The sequence below is a fragment of the Miniopterus schreibersii genome, assembly GCF_964146895.1.
Source record: "Miniopterus schreibersii genome assembly, chromosome: 4".
Classification (NCBI taxonomy): Eukaryota; Metazoa; Chordata; class Mammalia; order Chiroptera; family Miniopteridae; genus Miniopterus; species Miniopterus schreibersii.
This window is the reverse complement of record NC_138105.1, coordinates 81,744,912-81,766,330: the sequence shown is the minus strand read 5'-3', so window position 1 is coordinate 81,766,330 and position 21,419 is coordinate 81,744,912. Positions and strand designations below refer to the sequence as shown.

Sequence of the window (21,419 nt, the reverse complement as noted above, 5' to 3'; positions counted from 1 at the left end):
AACTAGTGAGAACAAAACAGTCCTCATTACGGTGTGTTTGTCTCCCACATAAGACTATGACTCCTTCAGGGGAAGACATGCGTGGCTCTGTCTTTTCTGACCCTGACATCAGCTCACAGGCCAGCTGGCAGATGAATGGCTGAGCAGGCCGGTGACTCTCCTCCTGATAACACCCTCATTGTAGATCTCAAGACCCAGCACAGCCAGTGCCACAGTGACAGGGAGAGCTCAACGGGGCACCCCTCCCTGCTTGAGGGGTTGCTCAGTGTGGGGGACTCGTTGCTGGGCATTGTGCCAGCTCCCCCAATGGCAACCCACAGCGGAGCCCCCGGCTCACCTGCCGTGCCACAGAGTTCCACCGTCAAGGTCTGCTCAAAGCTCTTCTTGCCAAAGGGAGGGTCACTGGTGGGGGCGGGGAACACAGAAAGGAAAGAGGCCAGTCAGCAGCAGCCCCCTGCCCCCCCCAAGCATTCCAGGAGGGCACAGGGACACCACAAAAGACGCTGGTTCTGCTGCCCATGGAAGTGAGGCTGAGGAGAATTTTCTGGGGACTCCCCTCCCATCCTGGCTTTTAGAGGAATTCAAAAACGCAAAAGAGATCTACTAGAGAGTGGAGAGAGAACAAGGATCCTCAGCCTCCTTATTTTACAGATTGAGAACCTGAGGCCCAGAGAGGGAGAAAGACTTGCCCAAAGCCACACAGCATCTCCAGCTTTTCCCCATTCAGAAAAGAGCTACCTCCCTGGTCCTGGAGAGGACAGCTTACAAAATGGCAGAGGCCTTTATTCCCCATCCTTCCCTGGGCCCGCAGAGACCAGCTTCTAATAACAAACTCCCTTCTAAGGAAGCCCAGCTCCTGAGGGCCCCCACTGGGCAATGAGGGCATGGAGTGGGAACAGGGCCAGGCTCAGGGCTGGTGAACCACCCAACCCCCTGACCCCCCCAAACAGGACAAAGTCTCATGGAGTAATAAAACAATAATTTCCAAAATCTACCTTTGTGACAAGGTCAGCATGAGGCACCTGGGAGAGTCTGAAAAGACAAAAAAGAAAAATATTAAGATTCCTCAACACGGCACCATCAGCAAATGTCTCCCTCAGGAGGAGACCCAAACTCCCACGGGTACCAAGCAAAGCTCCCTTCAGGCATGTGACCCAAAGCCTCTGCCATTTTTAAGGAAGGGCAGGAACAACCCAGAGCCACCTCCATTCCCAGGATCTTAGCAACATTAACAGCTGGCAGATCTAGCTGAAGGGATCACTAGGTATCTCTGTGCCTCCATTTCTGTCTGAGAATGGAGATTATAACAGAACCTGCACACAGGCTTGCTGAGAGGAGTCAACGGGGACACTGTGTTAGACCGTGCCTGGCATAGTAAGTACACAACAGATAATTGTGATTATTACCACTCCTATTGTTACCATTTAAAATTCACCTTCATTGTGGAGCCGAATTTATAGACACACCTTCTGTCGCATCATCACCCACGGAGTCTTCTTTAGAGCACTTATCACAATATGTAATCATCTTCCGTTTTTGCTTATTTTTTGGTCGCCTGTTACCCCCACTGAAACACAAGCCCCATCGAGGCAGGCATCCCACTTCTTGCTCATGAAGTGGCACCTGGCCCAAGCATGATGTATGGGTAATTCCTGCAGATCTGCCCAGCTAGACCATTGTACAGAAAGGAAAGTTGAGATCCAGAGAGAAGGAACTTGCCCAATGCAAGGCTCCTGGCTCCCAGCACAGGGGGTGCACCCCATCCCACCCCTGCCCTCTCCTGCAGACAGAAGCCGACTACCTCTGGAAGGGAGCCGTGGGCAGCTGGGGTCCTCATCTGTGTCCCCACACCCACTCTCACAGGGGCTCTCCAGAGCTGGGATCTGGGGTCCCCGGAGTTGCTGCTGGTCTCGGCCACTGTCCTCGTCGGTGGGGCTGCCCAGCTCCCCCTCTGTGTCAGAGGCCTCAGGAGCCGGGCACAGTGAGGGCGAAGGTCCTTGGGGCTCCGGGGGCTCCAAGGGGCCCAGCGGCTCGTCGGTGAATGTCAGCCAGGGGCCCAGCTCAGGGTTCAGTCTCCGGGAGCGCCGCACGGGGCACACCGAGCTCTCCAGCTTCCGCCCCAGCTTGGTCCACGGCAAGCCTCTGCCTGGCCTTCTCCAGCCCCACTCCTCCTCTTCCTCCTCCTCTTCTTCCTCCTCCTCTTCCTCCTCTTCCTCCTCCTGCTGGACACGGCCTTTCACTTCCAGCCTCAGCGGGCGCAGGCTGGGGCTGGGCCCAGCGCCCCGGGGTGAAGCCGCGACCCTCACCTCCTCCACAGGGCGCGGGCGGCCGGGGGACACCTGGCCTTCTCGGGGCCTGTGCTGGGGCCTGAGCGAGGCATAGACGGGCGTGGCCAGGCGGTAGGGTTTGCTGACATCACAGGGGACATCTTGAGCCAGGAGTTCCCTCAGGATGGAAAACTCAGCCCAGGCGGCTTTGGAAGGATGCTGGGGCCGGGCCCAGGGTCTGACCTGCTTGGAGGGGTTGCTGCAGGGCTGAGGGGCGGGCTCCAGGGCCTGTGGGGGCAGCTTCCTCTGGGGGAGGCAGTAGGTGTGCATGTAACGAATAAGCTGCACCACTGCCTGCATGTCCTCAGGGGAGACCTGGGCGCCAGGGCCTGCCCTGCCTGGCACCTGGGAGTCCCAGGGAGAGGCTGGAGCTGGCTGGGGGCTCGGGCAGTCCTTCCCAGGCTCCTCATCCTCTTTGGCAGGGAGCCGGGGACTCAGGGGGGCTGGTGGCTGCAGGCCCCGATCAGGGGAGTGGGCTTTAGCCTGGAGACAGGATGGCACCGAGGTGAGGTGCTTATGCAGTTCTGTGCAGCTCCGGCTCTGAGACTGCGTCGTGGGGCCCTTCTTCTCTTGGGTGCTGTCCATCTAGAAAGGAAAAGAGACCAGAGTGAGGAGGGAGGCCCACACTGCTCCTCCCTCTGCCTCACCCCTGTAGCCACGGGCGGGGCTCAGCAAAGATCCTCAAAACTTGTGAGGTTTCATCCATTTTATCCCCAGCTTCCAGCACAGAGTCTTGGCACCTGGCTGCGCTCAGGTGATGAGGAACGAAAGAATGACCAGCCCCCTAGCATGGGTCTCGCCCCTTCCAGAGTCACAGCAGAGCCCTGCTCTGAGCATCCTGCAGCCCTGTGTACAGCCTTCAGTACGAGTGCCAGGAAGTACATTAGCGGTTGCCTGGGGCAGGCGTGGGAGCAGGGATTAACTATAAATGGGGGCACTGGGGATCTTCCTGGGTTGGTAGAGATGCTCTAAAACTGGACTGTGGTCGTGGCTGCATGACTCTGTAAATTTACTAAAAATCACTGAATTGTACTAAAATGGGTGCCTTTTATATTTAAGTAGCACCTCTATAAAGCTGTTAAAAAAAAAAAAGCAAAATTCAATAGCTTCACAGTACCCATCTGATAAAGGGAAGGCCCCTTGGCCAGGCATTTGGGAACCTCTGCAATGTGGCCCGAGGACAGCTCTCACCAGCCTTACCTGTCCCCACTTGTCAATACAGAGGCTTTCTTCCAGGGCACCTGTCTCTTTGCTGGGGCCAGAATGGCTGTCAGGTGTGTCTCACATCCCTGGGGCACTTTCTAGCTCCCCAGAGGGCAAAAAGCTGGCTCACCAAGGAGCTTAGCTGCTGTCCCCTCAACAGAACAGAACACGAGGGGTAGACATTTGATTTGGGAGATCAGCCAGGGAGGGGGCACAGGGACAGGTTCCTACACAGATCCACTGTCTGAGAGAGAGGCCATCCGACTCTGCTGTGAGGGTGTGGGACTGCAGGCCAGTCCCTGCAGGAATGTTGCAGGACAAGAGGGGAAGGGCCGTGTGCAGGCTCTGAGGAACAGGAACACTGGGAAATTGCCCCTGAAACCTCTCCTTGGAAGTCTCGGAAGACGGAGCCGAAGGGGAAAAAAGGGCTGGCTTCACTCCTACGTGCTCCCAGTAGAGTTGTCCACTCTCCAGTGGCTTCCCTGAAAGAAATCCCAGCTCCTTACTGTGGTCTCTACAACCATGAGATCTTCTGTGTCGGACTGTCACCCCATAGAAAAAAACCCCTGAGGACAGGCCATATCTTCCCTGTCCCTGCTCTAGCCCAGTGTTTGACACAGTGCCTGGAACGTGGATGTGTGTGAGAATGTCTGGGGCTCTTTCTAGAACCCCAACCTGGCCTGGGTCTCAAGAAGCGCCCAGCACACCAGCTATAAGGATGGTATGAGGAGGAGGAGGGAAGCTGGAAGCTGATTGAACTTGAAACCCCTAACAAGAGCTGAAGGCTGCACCCCCCGAAGCCACCTGGGGCCAGGTGGGTTTTCAGGCATGCATAGAAATACCTTGACACAAGGCCGCTGACTTTTCGACCTGAGGCCTGCCCGGCGCCAGGTGGTCCCTTCCTTCTGAGTGTCGGAGCTTGACGCTGGGTAGGATGTGGCAAGCAGGAGCTTCTGCAGCTGCGGGAGAAGCAGAGAGGAGAGGAGCTAGGGCTGACCACAGCCATGGAGAAGGGAAGAGGCCCGAGCCCCAGCTGGCCCCTCGGGACTGACCACACCCTGACCCAGGTCATCACAGGACCATGGAAAGAGCATGTGATGGGCATTTAATGACCCAAAATACGTTTCCAATAGTATATTCTAATCCCGAACAGATCTTGGGTAATGCCTGCCCATCCTGTTAAAATATAATGTCCAGGGTGGGGCAAAAACAGGTTTCCAGTTGTTTGTATGAAAAATAATACAATTATTAATAAATAATAACACAAGAATAAACTCTGTGTTTTGCATACTCACAACTAGAAACCTGCTTTTGCCCCACCCTAGACATTATATTTTAACAGAATGGGCAGGCATTACTCAAGGCTGTTTGGGTTTCTCAAAGTCACAGATATTCTTCTTAGGCAATTAATTTTGAAAAGGAGTAACATTTTACTGGGATGCTTATGTGTATTTGGGGTTGTTAGACAATTGGCTCTCCGTACTTAATACTATGTACATAGCACCTCCGGCCACCCAGCTGCTTCTACACAAGTGAAAGAACGAGACACTTCAGCTTGTCTGGGATTTCTAATTTTTCTAAAATGACTGCTGAGACCTTACACTTCCGCACCCAGAGGGCAGATGCACAACGTATCCCAGCCAAGAAAGCAGGCAGCTAGGTGCAAACGGAGTCCTACCGGGGATCCTATCACAGCCAAGGTTGAGAGCAAGTGAGGAAGTATGACAGGTTTTTGCTAAAGTACCAAGTGATCTTGGGGGGGTCATGCCCCCCAGGACATCCCAGCAAGAAGTGCCAAAGGCCCAGGAAACACAGAAAAGACCCTAGGAGTTGGAGGATCCCCACCTAGACCCCAAACCAACACACACACACATCTGTGATTCTCTGACATGGACAGGAAAAGTTCTGCAGACTGGAGGGAAGGGACCTGGTTCTGGCCCAGCTCAGACCCAACTCATCATGAGAACCTCCCTGGGCAAGTCCTTTCCCTCTCTGGGACTTGGTGTCTCCAATGGTATAACAGGGGCAGATAGATTAAATGACTATATCTGAAGCTTTTTTTTGACTCAGGAGTTCCTCTAAGAATACGCTAGAAGCTGCTGACCTCAGAAAAACGCACAGGAATGTAGAGGTCCATCGGTCCTTATCAGTCCAATGGTGGACTCTCTGGGATCCATGACACCAGGTTAAGAACTGAGCATGTGGATGCCATATAAGGGCCTTTCTAGAACTCTGAGTATATTGAGAGTCTAGAGGGTGAATCTGTTTCCTGTGTGCCTAGCACAGTGCCTGAAACAGAGGTGCTCAAAAACGTGAAATGAAGGTAATCTAAGGCACAGAAGGGAACAACCTGTGGCCAGCAGGGGTCGCTCTCTATCTCTCAGAGGTTTGGTCCCTCTCCAGAGGCCCATACAGAAATGGCACTGAGAATAATTCTTGTTACTACTATTAATGGTTGTATATTACAACTATTACTTAGAGAGCATTTATTGAGCAACTACTATGTGCCAGGCACTGTTCTGAGTGCTTTACATGTACTACCTACTGTATTCCTCCTAGCAGCCCAATTTGAGATAGACACTGTTTTTGACCCCACCTTATAGACCAGGGAGCTGAGTCAGAGAGGTTAGGGACACACAAGCATTCATTGGTGGGGCGGGGATTCAAATCCAGGAGGTTTGATTCCAGTCTGAAAGGAAGCATGACCCCTATCAGCAGGAGCCACAATGTGGGACTGCACATACAAGGTGCTTACCAAATGGTTCATACTCCTTTGGAGAACTTAAAGGAAGCAGGAAAGAAGAAAAGGCATCCTGGGCTAGGAGGCAGAATACCTGGGTTCCAGTGTTCACTGGCACACCGACTTGCTGTGTGACCACAGAAGAGGCCCTCCCCACTCTGGGTCTCCATTTCCCCATGGTCTTGATGGTTACCAAGGGCCTTTCCAGCTCAAAATTCTCCATGACCCCAGGCCCCTCCCCAGATCCAACAGGCTCTGATTTTCTGAGTCTCACCAGCCCCCAGGAGCCATAGCACCAACGTGAGGATCCCAACACAGGCGAGTGTAGCTGGACTTTATCTCGGCTTTTGTACCCTCAGCCTGAATCAAGGGCAACTGCTATGAACAACTCTTGAGGTCTAGACACAATTGAGAATCTGATAAAAGCTGAGATCTTCTCCCCAGAAAGCTGTGATTCATGTGCACATTCCCACATTCCACATATACTCACACAGATAGCATTTAACATTGGCTGATGGAAGTATAAACCAGTCTAACCTGTTTGGAGGGCAATCTGGAAGTACGTGTCTAAACTAAAAAAAAAAACCAAAGAAGCCCACATATCTGTAGAACTAAGAATTCCATTTCTAGGAAATTTATCCACTTACATGTAGTAAGGGTCACAGCATTGTAGCAATAAAGGAGTTGGGACAACATATATATCCATCAACAAGGGGACTGGTTAAATAAGCTATGGTACGTCCTTACAAAGGAACACTATGCAGCCAATAAAAAGGATGGAACAGAGCTACCTGTTTTCATCTGAAAGCGTAGCCACGACACACAGTTCACTGAGAAAAGCAAGGTGCAGAGCAGAGTATAATGTAGGCTCCCTTTTTGGATTTTTTTTTTAAAAAAAGATGGAAGAGGAAAGTTATATAACAGATCAGTAACCATGGTAACAGATGGCGAAGGAAAAAGCGATGATGAGATGAGTAAGGAAGTTTTGCTTCTAACTATTCACATTTGCTGCCTGAGTTTTTACTGTGTGTGTATGTATAATCTTAAGGAAAATGCTTGCATGTAATTTCAAGGTTTTGCAACACAATTAAGGTCAATCCATGAAATCCCCAAGGGCCTACAGAATGCACGTGAAGACTCTGTGACGAGTCCAGCTGTACAGGTGGTAAAGGTGAGGCCCAGGGAGGCCTCCCATGCCCCACCCAGGCTGTCTGCTGTGAACCCTGTTGCCACTGATGCACAGAGACCTCTGCAGGGTCTGGAGCTGGTTTCTCTATACCCACTAGCCCTACAAACAGGCACCATATCCCAGGCCACCACCATCTTGTCAACTGGAAACAGGTTCTCACCAGTGAGAGCTCGTCCACCTCAGGGGCCGGGACCGGGGAGCTCTCCAGGGAGGGACTGGAGGGCGCAGACGAGGGGGCAGGCGACACTGAAGCGCAGGATGGTGCGTCTCCATAGTCCAGGGCCGGGAAGGCAGCCAGACCCACGTCATCTTCGGGGATGTCATCCAGGGTCTTGGTGAGCGCTGCCAGGAGGGCCTCATTCTCACTGTCGATGATCTGGAACGCGGGGGGGGCAGAGAGAGAACACGATTAGTCGGTACCTTGGGCTCAGCCGTCTCCACGGCAGAAGCCCGCTGTGCACACGCAGCGGCACCATCGTCGCCCTCCTGCCAAACCCTCGGATGCCTCCCTATCAGATTCTCTCGGTGCTGTGGCAGAAGATGCCCGGGAAACGTGTTATCGACTTTAAAAATCTCAGAAGTTTAGGAGCAGGCAGCAGGTGATGCTGAAAATGGCCTTGCCCTGGGAGTCCCGGGAGTATCGGGGGTGTGGGAGACACCCGTCCCCTCCAACAAGGAAAGTGGCTCTGCACCACAGCCTCCTGCATCCCACCCGGGGGCACAGCCCTGAGGCTGGTTTACGCCCCTGGTAGCAGCATCCCACGGCAGGTGCCAGCCCCTCTGACCCTTGGGCCCAGGCAGGCAGTGGAAAGGCTAGAAGCTTCAGGGTTCAGCCACGACAATGACAACCACAGCTACCACTTCCCTGTGGGCTCTCTCTAATTCACTCAGAGAGAGGCACTTAGTGTTATGGTCAGGAGTTTAGGTTCTGGAGCTGGGGTTGAATCCCAGAATCCATACTTTTCAACTCTGTGTCCTTAGGCAGGTGACTTAGTTTTTTTCATCTGTCAGATGGGATAACAGCAGTACCTACTGCATAAGGTTATTGTTGAAGACTAAACAAGTCAACATAAAAGAGTACCTGGCACACAGCAGGCACTCATTGCTCTCACTGCTACTACGAGAATTCCTGCGGTAACGGTGGTGGTGGTGGTGGTGGTGGTGACGACAGTGATAGTGGTGATGACGACGGAGACGATGATGATTGTGGCAGTGGTGGTAGCGACCATTCCTCCCCCATCTCCTGCCTCCCTGCCTTCCCCTAACACATACGTACTGAATGGCTACTCCGTGCGTGGCGTCGTCTGGCGTGGAGTAGCCATTCTCACTGGTGATACACCGTGCCAACACTGGTACAGCCCCTGCCCTCGGGGAGCTTACACTCCAGTGCGGAAGAGTCGAACAGGGAAACAAACAAGATCATTTTGGAGACTGAGAAAGGCTGGGAGGAAAATAGAAGGAAGCCGTGAGGAAAAGAACATGGCGAAGATTTACAAGCCATTTCGAGGGTCAAAGAAGGCTGCTCTGAGCAGCTGAAACTGAAACTAGTATAGGCTGAAAGCTGAGATGGCACCGGCCAGGCAAAGGGTGCAGGAAAGGAGATTCGGGGCAGAGGGAAAAGCGAGTAACAAAGGCCTGGGACAAAGGATTTGGCTGACAAGAGGACCAGAAAGGCTCTGGAAATAGTGCCTCACGGCAACCTCTAAGAGCAGGGCACTGCTCTAATCTCCATCTTACAGGTGAGGAAACTGAGGCTCGTAGAGACTGAGTGAGGTGTCCAGGGTCATACAACAAATCCAGGACAGAGGCAGGGCTTACACTGAGCACACCACGCACAGATGAACCAAGACCCTTCCTTCTCTGATGTCTAAGATCTATAACAAGGAGGGTCATCGAGCACACCTCTAGCCCACCCAGACACTAGCCCCCCACCCCCTACCCCCCACGCCCAGAGGGCCTGGAGCATGGTGATCACACTGCCTCTAGGTGAGGCAGCGAGGACCTCATTTAGTAATCCCTGGCTGCCGGGCCTGTTCTGGCAGGAAGCACATTCTGTCACATGATGCCTCCCCCAGCACTCTTTCCCATCCCAGGTCAGGCTGTTTATCCTTTCTTCAGGAAGTTCATCTGAAATACCCATCTCGTGACGGCCTTTTGGCCCCACTAAATCTGTTCCAGGCCTTGCAGCCGGAGCAGCAGCTGAGTAACTCAAGGGGAACATGGGGAGAAGAGAACAAACGGATTTGTAATTTTTGGAACACAGCTAAGAATAAAAGAAAGGTCAAAAGGTTTTGGTTGGGCCCGACCCAGGCCCTGGGGGTGGGGGAGCCCAAGGGTAGATTTGGACCCAAGGACTATGGCTCAAGGATGCAAGGAGCTCACTTGACTTGTCCCACTCCCGCCCAAAGACCAGAGTCCCCCCGTGTTCCCAGAGCGATCTGTCTAGCCTGATGGGGAGTTAATGTCTTGGAAGCTGGGGCTCAATGAACACTCCTGGGGCTGACCACGTGGGGCTCTGCCACAACAGGCTGATCTTGGACAAGTCGTTTCCCTCTTCTGAGCCTCGCTGCTTTGTCTGTAAAATGGGAAGCCATGATCCCAGGCCAGCCTCCCTCCCAGGTCTACTAAGAAGGCAAGTCTGGAAGTAATGATGAAAGTGCTTCCATGCCTAGTGCAGTGCCTGATGCACAGGGGGCACCCAGGCAGATTTTTTGAATGAAAGAAGAAATGAACCAAAAAATGAATTCTGGCCACGAGGAGAGACTGTGATCAGGGTTTCAAAGAATAGATTCTAGAGGGACGTTACTCAGAAATGATGTCATCGAGCACCGGACGGAATGAGAATTCCCTTTCACAGAGGTAGCTGATGGCCCAGAGATATTATGAATTATCAAACATCAGCTGATTCCTCAGGGATCACACAGTGACCAGGGATGTTAAACCATGACCCAAGTGCTCGCACTCCCCTTACTGCTAACCAGATGGGGCTGTTCCTTCCTCACCAGCATCTTTCTTAACACAGCCCTCCAGGCAACAACTGCCCATGGCACTCATGAGGAAACTTATTTGCCATTCTTTTTAGGGTAGGGATATGAAGGTCCAGGAAAGAGACTTGTCAAGGTCACACAAGACAGCTAGTCAGACGGGGGTCAAGGACTTACTGTGTGCCAGGCACTGTGCTAAAATGAATACAAAATGGCAGAGACCTCAAGAAGCCCCTAACAGGTTGGTATAAACAAAATAACTAACAAAAGGCGTCCACGATCTCCCCAGCCCTCCCTGAGCTGCTCCAACTGGGGTTGGAGGCTCTGACCTGGCCTGGGAAGAAAGGCCACTCCTGACCACAGAGTTGGCCCCACAGAATAATACAACAGGGAGAGCTGGGCCAGCCCTCTCCTCTTCCTGGGCCCATTAGCTCGACTCTCCCAGCTCTGCTTGGAAACGGAGTGTAAATTAATGGAGAGTTAATCAGCTGAGGAAGGGATATTAATAGCCTCAGCCCCACCCCCAACCTTCCTAAGCTGATGTCAAGAAGGAGGAAAAGGAATCTTTACGAAATCTGAGGGAAAACGCTTCATTTTGGGCGGAGAGTGCTGGAAGAAATGACACAGAACAGAATTTATGCTATCGGGGCTGGGAGGATGCTCAGAAATCCTCTGCTGTCCAAGGGGCTTAACTGGGGTTCCAGAAACCCAGGAAATCCATTCCCCCTCCCCACCCTTTGTACCAGGAGTTGGTCCATAGATTTCATCAGAGTCTAAAGGACCCTGTGACTCTCCCCCAACAGGTTAAGAACCACTGATTGAATCCATGTTCCTTCCTCATTCCTCACATGGGGAAACTGAGTCCCAACCAAAAGAAACTACTTGCCCAGGGCCATGCAGCACATCATGACAGACAACCAAATGCCTGCTTTCTCTAAAAATACTTACGAAGTGCGTGTTGTGGCCCTGACCCTGGGACCCAGGGACCCCGGGACCCCGGGACCCTAGGACCCTGGGACCCAGGGACCCCGGGACCCTAGGACCTTGGGACCCCGGGCACAGAGAGAAATGGAAGGTACCGTTCCTGCCCCGAGGGGTTGTCAGACCTGTCACAGCAGCGTGTTCTCCACTCTCCCACTCTGTTTCCATAGCAATGGTGTCATTTGACTGTCAGAACATGGCTCTGACAAGGCAGTGCGGCTCTATGAGTCCCACTGGTCAAATGAAGAAACTGCCCCAGCTAGTGGCAGAAGGACAGAACCTATGGCGCGTGAGTCCCAGCACAGGGTTGTGGAAATGGGTCATGTCTGGTCCTTGGCAGGAAAGAAAATATTACAATCGGTGCCTTCATTCAACACATATGATTGAGTCTTGACAATGTGTGAGGGCCCATCGGCCAATAAAATGCTGCTTGTCCTAAAGGAGCTCAAAGTCTAAAGGACACACATGTAGACACACACATACACACACACACACACACACACACACAAGATGGGAGCCCAGGAGAGGAAGTAACTGACCAACTGCCTTAGAAGGAGCCAACCTGATGGCTGGAAATTGAAGGACGTAGTCATTTGATAAATACGTATGAAGCCCTGAGAAAGTGCCGGGCTCCGTGCAGAGCCCTGGGACTATAACAGTGCACAATGCCTCATAGCCCCCATGCTCGTAGGGTTGATGACAGGGACAGGGGAGGAATCAGACACCAATTGCATGCATCACAGACGTGCATCGATGCATAATGGGAAGGGCTGGCCTGGTCCTGAGAGAGCAGGTGGGGAGCACAGGCCAGGAAGGGGCGAGGGGCTGGGTGGGCGGAATTCTGCACAGTCCTAACCGGCTGTGAGGATTCTGCCTTCCTTGCTGGGCTGGGAGCCTGCGGGGGGGGGGCTGCGCCAGGCTGACTTGTGTCTGAGACCATGTCATGTACATGGTAGGACCTTGGCAGGACCTTGCTAGTGAGACTGGCCAGTCTCTGAGTAGGCAGGGGCCTGTACAGTTTAGGTGGGATGGTCTCCACACAGCATTTAAACCCCTCTTACATCAGCATTTTCTGGAAGTTGGCACCCTCTAAGGGAGGGAACAGCATAGCATAGGTCTCATTCCTTTTGTTCATGTAAAGAGTGAAGGTCACCAAATGGAACCAGCCCTGGAGCCCAGCCCTGCTGATCCTCAGGGCGTTGGCAGAGAGGTTGTATAGTAGTGGGGGGCATGGGTTCCTGGGTTAGAGTCTTCACCTTGACCCTTCCTAGCTGTGGGATCTTGGGCTAACAAGTTAGTTAACCTCTCTGAGCTTCACTGTCCTCACCTGTAAAATGGGTTATTAATAGTCCTTTACTTATAGATTAGAATAGCTCTAGGGGGAAAAATCAAACTCCTTACCATGTCCCACAAGACCCTGCACAATATGGCCCCTGCCTATCTCTCTGACTTTACCTCCGGGCACTTTCCCCTTAGCTTCTACCCTCCAGCCCTTCCATTCCCCAACAGGGCAAGCTTCCCTGCTTCCCAACTCTTTACTTACTGCTTCCTCTGTCCCTGCTCTTTGGTCTTCACGAGGCTCCTCCCTCTCACCCTTTAGCTGAAGCATCTCCTCCCCAAAGAGGCGTTTCTCGACCACCCAATCTTTAGACCCCTTCTCGCCCCAGGTTTATTTCCTTTTGTGCCCCCATCACAATGACCACTGTTTGTTTATGTGTCAGCTGATCTAGGGTCACGCTCCCCTCTAGACTGTCCAGTCCACTGGTGAACACAGTGCTTTACGCACAGAGCGAGCTCCATAAACATTTCTAGAAGCAAAGATATAATCTTCAGGACTATCTGAAATGATGCTATGGCGCACCTGCATGTCAACTGGCACATAGTATTTGTTATTATTATCACTAGATTGCCAGCCAGGCGCAGGGGGATAGGTCTCTCCCCAGTCTTCATGGGGGAGCATATTTCACCCGTCACCCAGCTTCAACAACTCTGCCAACCTTCTTTCATCTGTTACCCCCCGAGCCACCAATACACCCGCACACGCAAATTAATGTGGAATGTATTTTATTTATCTTTTTTTATAAGTTCATTTGAGCCAAACTGATGACATGTGCCGGGAAGCAAGATCCCAAATGCTCCTGGGCTTGCTTTATTCTGGAGCAAACCTCAGACATATCATTCCTCGTTAGAGGGCTTCTCAAAGGAAACGCCACCCATTACCTGCCCCTAGGCTGGGCGTGGGAGCACATGGGTTGAGAGGCATATGGATACATAGCAGTTCTCAGCACTGAGTATTTTAAAGGCCCTCTAGGCCCCAATTGAAAAACAGAGATAACTGTACTTATGTCTGAGAGTTGTTAAGAGAATTAAGTGAAGTAATTACACAAACAGGGACAGTCCTGCCACAGAGCAGCCGCTCAGTAAACGAGAGGCACTCCCATTATGGCATCATCGTGGCTATAAAGCCCTGGCTTGGGAGGCAGGCTGACGGGGTTTGAATCTAGCTCGCTACTGTCTAGGTAAATGGCTCTGCACACATGACTTTACTTCTTCAAGCTTCAGTTTCCTCATCTGCAAAATGGGGAAATAATCACGCCTGTCTCACAGGATAGAGAAGAGAACTGCATGAGATACTACAGGGAAGAGAGGACTTGGAACCTGCCTTGACCCACAGAGGGACTGGTTCTGATTGGGGCGCACAGAGAGAGCAGCTCTTCCCAGCCCTCACTTTCCAGAGGCCCGGCAAGGGATGACAGCTGCCCAAGATCAAGTGCAGATCCAGGACAAGAGACACGATCCCAAGAGCTTAGGTGGTCCCAAGAGGGGACCTCTTTGCACAGGCAAGTGCAGAAGAAGGTGGTGCAAGTGGAGCCAGGCTTCCAGGGGCAGAGAGGGACCTGGCTGGGCAAGAGGTGGCACGGCTCGGAGGACATACCTGGAAGAGCTCCGAGTCGTCGGGGCTGTACTGGCTGGGCTCGGTGTCGGAGCTCTCGGGGCACCATTGCAGCTCCCCAAAGCAGGTGGCCGAGTCGAAGTCACTGACATCCAGCTGGGAGAGGTCAAGCTCCGGAAAGTCAGCACACAGTTGCTCTTCCCCGGACTCTACACCCTGAGGAGACAGGAAGGAAGGAGGCTGGTCAGAGCAAAGCTTGGCTAAACCCAAGCGGGGACATCTTACTCATGATGCTGCCAGCCCAGACCTTCAGCTGCCCTTGGCCAAAGCCATTTTGCCAAATGACCAAAAAATGTCAAGTTCTGCCCCACTCTCTTGCAATTGTGGAATGTACCAGGAGCTAAGCCAGGCCCTAGCAATACAATACTGCCCGCTGTTCTCTCCTCCTCTCCTCTGCACTCCTATATATCCCTTAAGGCCTGCCCACGTAGCACCTCTTTTTTCTTAGCAGCAATGTTTTATTGAAAACTTTATGAGAACCTATAAATAGAGACGTACTCCTTTACATACTTGCCCCCAGCTGAAAGGGGATTTCTGGAAGGCAACAATCCCTCAATATTAATAATGAAACAACAAAAACAGCAATAATAATAATGCCTGATGTTATCGAGTTATTACTATGTTGTAGACAAACACTTGCTCATGTTCCCAAGGACTCTACAGGAGTATCTGTAAAGTCTAAAATGTGGAAGACATTAGACAACAGGTAAATAAAACCAATATCACCTGCATCATGGAATATTACGGTGCTGTTGAAGAGAACGAGGCGGGTGTATATGCTCTTTAAGACATGTTAGACAGCCCGGCCAGACGTGGCTCAGTGGTTGAGCATCGACCTAGGATCCAGGAGATGGGGGTTCGATTCCCAGTCGGGGCACATGCCCGGGTTGTGGGCTAGGCAGCCGATCAATGACTCTCCCATCATCAATGTTTCTCTCTCTCTCTCTCTCTCTCCCTCTCCTTTCCTCTCTCTGAAATCAATAAAGATATATTAAAAAAAAAAAAAAAGACATGTTAGACAAAAAACTAAACTGCAGAATATCAGTAGGTAGAATATTATCCCATACATGTAGAGAGCAAAACCAGGCTACACGTTTCTCTGCATAATTAACACATATGCAACACACAGGAAAAGGTCGAGAAGGCCCTAAGCACACCTGCCAGTGGCGGGTGTGGACTCTGGAGGACTCTGATAACATCACTGACTGAACCAGTGCTTCTCAAACTGTGGTCCTAGGATTGGCGGTGTCAGCAGCAGCTGGACCACGTTAGAAATAATGCAGGCTCTCGGGCTGAACCCCAGATGCCCTGAATCAGAGGCAATCACTTTCTCATCCCAATCTCCCAAATTTAACAGTTACCAATAGAAGGGCTGCCCTGCCGATTTAGAAATAGTCTGAGTTCGGAGGCTGACACTGAAATGGCATAGCATAGGCCCTGGGTGGATCCCTGCTCAGTAGCTGTGAAACTTTGGACGAGTCCCTTCACCTCTGTGGAGCACAGCTACCTCATCTGTAAAATGGGAAACCCCCACCTGCCTCATAAGGTTAAGATGAAACAATGGTATAGCCCGGCTTGGCAAGTGTTCAAGAAATTGTAGCTCACAGTCACGGTAACAAATTTTTTAAAAATAATAAAAACAACAGCATTTTTTGGCAGGCAGAGGGGGCGGAACTGCATTAGAGAATGAAAAGAGGGCTTGTGTGACACTTAGAAGAAATAGGTTTAGCCAGGCCTTTCCTTAATTGTTTCCACTTACTAGGCCTCATAAATTATGAATAAATGTATATTATTAGCTCAACTTGACACAGGAAAAAGGCTTTTATCCGAATTTAGGTCAAATGTCTTAATTGGCATTTTGCAAGAATCCTACATGCGTGGGCTACACCGGGGCAAGCTTCTCTCGAGTGGTCCGCCCTCTGCTCTCAGGCGAGGAACCACGGTGCTCAGGCAGTCTCTGTCTCCAGGGACACCCCTAACCACCCTGCCCTCCACCTACCCAGTCTTTCTCCAACCCACGAATTCAGCAACCACGAATACTAAGCACCGCATCACTCTGGGCCCTGCCAACACCCTGACCACAAGTCACCACCACTCAACTGCTATGGCTGTAGGGACACTCAGGTGGATTCACAGCCACCTCTGGGGGCTCCCTTCTCCTTCTTGCCCAGGGGGACTGCTGTCTTGCCTGCTCTAGATGGAAGGCTGGTTTGTTGCTAGTTTTGGACTATTATGAAAAGTCTGCAATATTTGTGCATAAGTCTTTGTGTGAACATGTCTTCATTTCTCTTGGGTAGATATCTAGGCATGAACTTCCTGGGTCCTATGGTATGTGTGTGACTTTATAAAAGCTACAACTTGTTTCCCAAAGAGGTTGTACCACTGTACGTCTATCAACTGTATGAGAGTGCCAATTGCTCTACACCCTCACCAGCACTTGGTATTGTCACTCATTTTTAATTTTAGCCATGCTAGTGGGTGCATTCCAGCACTTATAAAATGCTATGAGCCAGGTACAGTGACACAGAAGACTCAGTTCATTCTTTCAGGGGGTTGACATCTTCATAGGGGAAGAAAATACATAAATATTTCATTATAGATCATGTCAGTACTGCGAAGGAAACAAACCAGGTGAGCTGATGGAGGATAAGGGGGGGTGCTATCTTAGTTGGAGGAAGGGGGGTTGGGAAGGCTTCCTGGAGAAGCTGTCATTTGAGTTGACACTTGAAGGAGGAGCCACGTGGTAGAAGACGTGGGAAGAACGTTCCAGGCAGAGGGCCCAGCAAAGGCAAAGGCCCAAGTGTGGACCAAGCCCAGAGCATGAGGCACTGACCAGAGGTCAGTGAGGCTGCAGCTCAGTAAGCTGGGGGGGGGGGGGTGTGCAGATGCCTTCAGAGAGGCAGGTGGAGGCGGATCAGGTAGGGATTGTAAGGGATTTGGGGTTTACTACAAGTATGATAGGGGCGGGGCCAGCCTAGAAGCAGCCAGATGGGTTACGCCAGTGGAGCATCCAAGAGGTACAGGAGGTGGGACAGGGAGGGCCCAAAGCAAAGACACAAGGGTGCTGGGCAGCTGGGCCTCCCTGGCCAGCAAAGCCCCTAACAATAACCCTGTGGGGGGCTCTTTCTGTATGTTCCTGATCCCCTTCATCCCAGTAACTCAGAGCAGCCACTTCTGTAGGACTTGCTCCCTGAGGCTCAGAAACAACTTTATCATCAGAATCCCAGAATCCCAGATAGGCCAGGAACCAGCAGCCCTGAGAGGTTGTCCAGGAGAGTTAATGCAGACAATCTGGAAGTCAGAGGCCCCTTCAAGAACCAGATAAAAGCTATGGAGAGCTTTTATGCTATCCATAAAATATGTGTGTGTGATGCATATGTGCGCAAGGAACTGATACTTAACTTCTAAGCCTTCAGAGATGCAGCTTAAGGACTCCCGACTTGGTTGATCTCCTTCCCTCACTCTGCAGTTTCCAGATATGGAAACTGAGGCCCAAGAAAGATAATGAATTCTCTCAGGGTCATCCAGTGAGGGTCCTTCCCATCAAAACCATGCCACCTCCTTTAGAAACACCCATAAAACGGCCATGACTGCTGCACTTATTGACTACCCATAACAGCTCGACACACTCGAAGTGTATCCAGGACATAAAAATAAAGAAGCCTCAGCTCCTTGGCCTTGTCAGGGCTGAGGCCACCCTCGGTAAAACCTTTAAGCTCTGCGTGAGTAGTGATCTCTCTGGCCTTCTCCATATTTGGAGAGGCTTTTGAAAGGGTGCTAGGGATGACCCAGTTCTCTCTAAAAGGTCTGACTTGAGGCCTTGTTCTGCACCGGCCGCCTGCCGTGGGCCCCAGCAGTGGAACTGGGAGGTCACAGCACAGGACCAGGCCACTGCTATTATTGAGCGCTTACTATATGCCAAGGACCACGCTGAGTGCAGTGCATGTATCCTCCCATCAGATTCTTCAAATACCCCTGCAGGGCAGGTGTCACGGTCCCCACGTGCTAATCAGGAAACTCAGAGACTGAGTCACTTGTATTAGTTTGCTGGGGCTGCTGTAACAAAGCACCACAGACTGGGGCTTAAACAATAGAAATGTATGGCCCCATGGTTCTGGAGGCCGGACGTCTGAGATCAAGGCATTGGCAGGGTTGGCTCCTTCTGAGGCCTCTCTCATTGCCTTGTGGATGGCTGTCTTCCCCCTCTATCTCTTCACATGTCTTCCCTCTATGTCTGCCTGTCTCTCTGTCCAAATTTCCCCTTTTAATAAGGATTCCAGTCATACAGGATTAGGTTCCACCCTAGTGACCTCATTTTAACTTGATTAACTCTGTAGAGAACCTATCTCCAAATAAGGTCACATTCTGAGGTCCTAGGGATTATGACTCCAACATATCTTTTTCTGGAGGGCACAGTTCAACCCATAGCACCCAGGATCCCAGAAAGGTGAAGTTCAGATTCAAGTCCAACTCTCTTCACTCCCTACAAAGCCTGTCATCACCCAATATCCTGCTTCTGAATGTGAGAAGGACCATTCAAGACCATTTATTCCCATTTAGAGATGGGGAGACAGAGCTCCAGGCGAGGGCTGAGAAAGACGCAATCACACGGTAAGTTCATGGCCAAGGAGGACAGTTCTGGGGCTAGACGCGCTGCACTGTGCACCAGCCTCATCTGGATGGCCCCTCAGGGACCCCCCCATAGGTTTGTTCACATCCCTGCCATGGGACCCTTCTGATTGCTGGGCCTTCCACACCCATTTCTCCAGCAACACCACACTCTACTCTGAAAAGGGCTGTGGCTGACCCAAGCCAGGGAGATAAATGCCCCTGGCAGTGACTTAATGGTGCTTCATCCAGATTCACATAAGTGGCTTCACTGGAAGCCTGTGTATCTTGTTGGAAATCGATTACCTGCTTAGGAAAGAATGCATCTTCAAGAGAAATTGGTGGCTCCACTTTGCCGACTGCAATCAGCAAATCGCCTCGCTTAGTGCCTGGCCCAGAGTGCATTTTCTGAGTTAACTGAGTGGAAGGAAGCAGGAGGGGGAGGGGGTGGCTACAGCGACAGAGCTTGGCTTCTGGGTCTGTCCCTACTCACTATGCATCCTTCTATGAGTCACCTCCTCACTAGGGTTCTCACTGCCCCTTCTGGAAAAGAGAACATCAAACAGACAGACCATATGGGCCCCTTTTGCTCAAGCATTTGATACAATTCTGTATGTATCTAGTTTCTGAGATCCACATGGGCCTGGGGAAAATACTTAGGTAAAACTCAGTATTTAATGAGCAAATCATTTGCAGAGGGGGAGACAAGGGTGCAGAGAGAAGGGCGGTGCTGAAATGGAAAAAGGCCTAGACAGAAGGACAAAGAGCTGGGCCCTGGCTTTGCTACTAACACTAATGCTCTGTGGGCAGGACATACTTTTTGCTGCCTCAGTTTCTATTGACAAAACGAGGAGGAAAAAAGTATCCTACCTCACAGGGTTTTTATAAAGATAAAGTAACGTAAGTTGGGAGCCAAGCATACAGCATGCACAGTTGACATTCAAGTGGCATTCACAGCCATGATCTCACTGGGACCCTCCCCCAAGATGCAGGAAGTAGTCAATGATCACAGCATCGCCATTTGACTGACGGGAAAAGGGGGGCTCTCAGAGGGTCACTGCTTCTCAAATTTGTCTTCTGACCCTTCCCCTCAGTTCTAAACCTACTGGCTCTCTCATCCCATGTTCCTTCAACCTTGGCCGGCCCCTGATCCCAGTGTCATCAGCGCTCACGGTTTCTGTTGATGGAGCGATCACAGCTCTACTTGTTGCTGAGCCCCGAGCCTGCCCAACATGGAGCCTTAGCAGCCACTATTAATCCATTAGACCTGGCCTGGTCTAGACCTGTGACCCTGTGCCTCTACTTGCCTTCTAGGAAGGAAGTGACGTAAGTATTCATGAAGTCCTCACATAGCCATTTCATTAGACAATCTTCTCTCCTCCCACCTCTGTGATTTGACTAGCCCCCCACCCTAGCCCTTCCTAATGGTGGCAGCCCATTGATTTTTCCTTGGGGAAGCCCCCTTCTGCTCCACCCAGGAGGTCCAAGTAAGCATAATCTGGCTAATTTATGTGCTTCGTCTAGTGACCACAACAACTGGTTTGACTGGGTCAGAGTGAAATGCAGAAATTTGCTGGAGCATCTGGACAAGGGGGCTGGAGAGGCTGGCGGTCATCTTTGTCACTACCTGGGAAAAGCCTGTCTAAGAATGAAGCCAGCACAGGGAATGCAGAACCACGAAGCAGAGAGAGGTAGAGTCCGCAGATAAAAAAATTAATAATAATATAAACACTTGGATCCAGCTGTGCCTGAAGCTGGGCTATTCCCTGTACTCTGCAGTACTGTGAGTAAATTTCCTTTCTAGATTACATGCCAGTTGGAGTTTCTGTCACCTATCAGTAAAAAAGTTATGACTAATTCATATCTCTTACATTAAAAAAAAAAAAAAATTGAATCTTTCCACTGTCTTTCAAATTAGTTCAAAACTCCTAAAGAGGCTTCTAGGAGAAAAGTAGGAAGTCATTGGTCTTAGTCCCCACAGGAATACTTACAGCATCCTCTGAAATAAGGCTCAGGATCCTGAAACACAAGGTTAGTTCCAGAAAAAGTAAGTAGCAAATGGAGGGGCTCTGAGCCCAGCTTAAAAGAACAAAAGACCCTGAACTTAGAGATAAACCAAATCATTGACAGGATCTCCCACAAAAACCCTCCCAGCTCAACATTTCAGCCTGGCATTCAAGACCTTTTCCATGCGGAAGCATCTGGCGCCACACCTGCCAGGCACAACCTCGTGATGCGCAGCCCTGTACAGTGGGGCTCCAAGCCCCAGTCTTGCAGCTGCCTACTCAGGGCTTAGTGTCAGGCGACCCAACAGAAGGTGGCCAGCTCTGGCGAGAGTGGGTTCTCCAGTCCAGAGAGCAAAATGGGGTCCAGGGCTCAGAACTGGGCCGCAAGGCCAGGCCAGACCCAGCCAACCAGGGGGGATGACCAGTTA

The 21,419-nt window shown here is 51.2% G+C and overlaps 1 protein-coding gene across 2 annotated transcripts in view; it reads right to left on the bottom strand.

The window, feature by feature from the left end:
• The window catches only part of PPARGC1B (PPARG coactivator 1 beta), a 97,108-nt gene that overhangs the window by 11,025 nt on the left and 64,664 nt on the right, over positions 1-21,419 (bottom strand). For both annotated transcript variants that reach the window (XM_081137505.1, XM_081137504.1), the window contains exons 2-7: positions 14,360-14,533; positions 7,620-7,835; positions 4,373-4,489; positions 1,802-2,912; positions 996-1,032; positions 338-402 (exon numbers count right to left, since the gene is read on the bottom strand). In XM_081137505.1, coding sequence (XP_080993631.1) covers positions 338-402; positions 996-1,032; positions 1,802-2,912; positions 4,373-4,489; positions 7,620-7,835; positions 14,360-14,533 — 1,720 coding nt within the window. The remainder of the gene's footprint in view (positions 1-337; positions 403-995; positions 1,033-1,801; positions 2,913-4,372; positions 4,490-7,619; positions 7,836-14,359; positions 14,534-21,419) is intronic.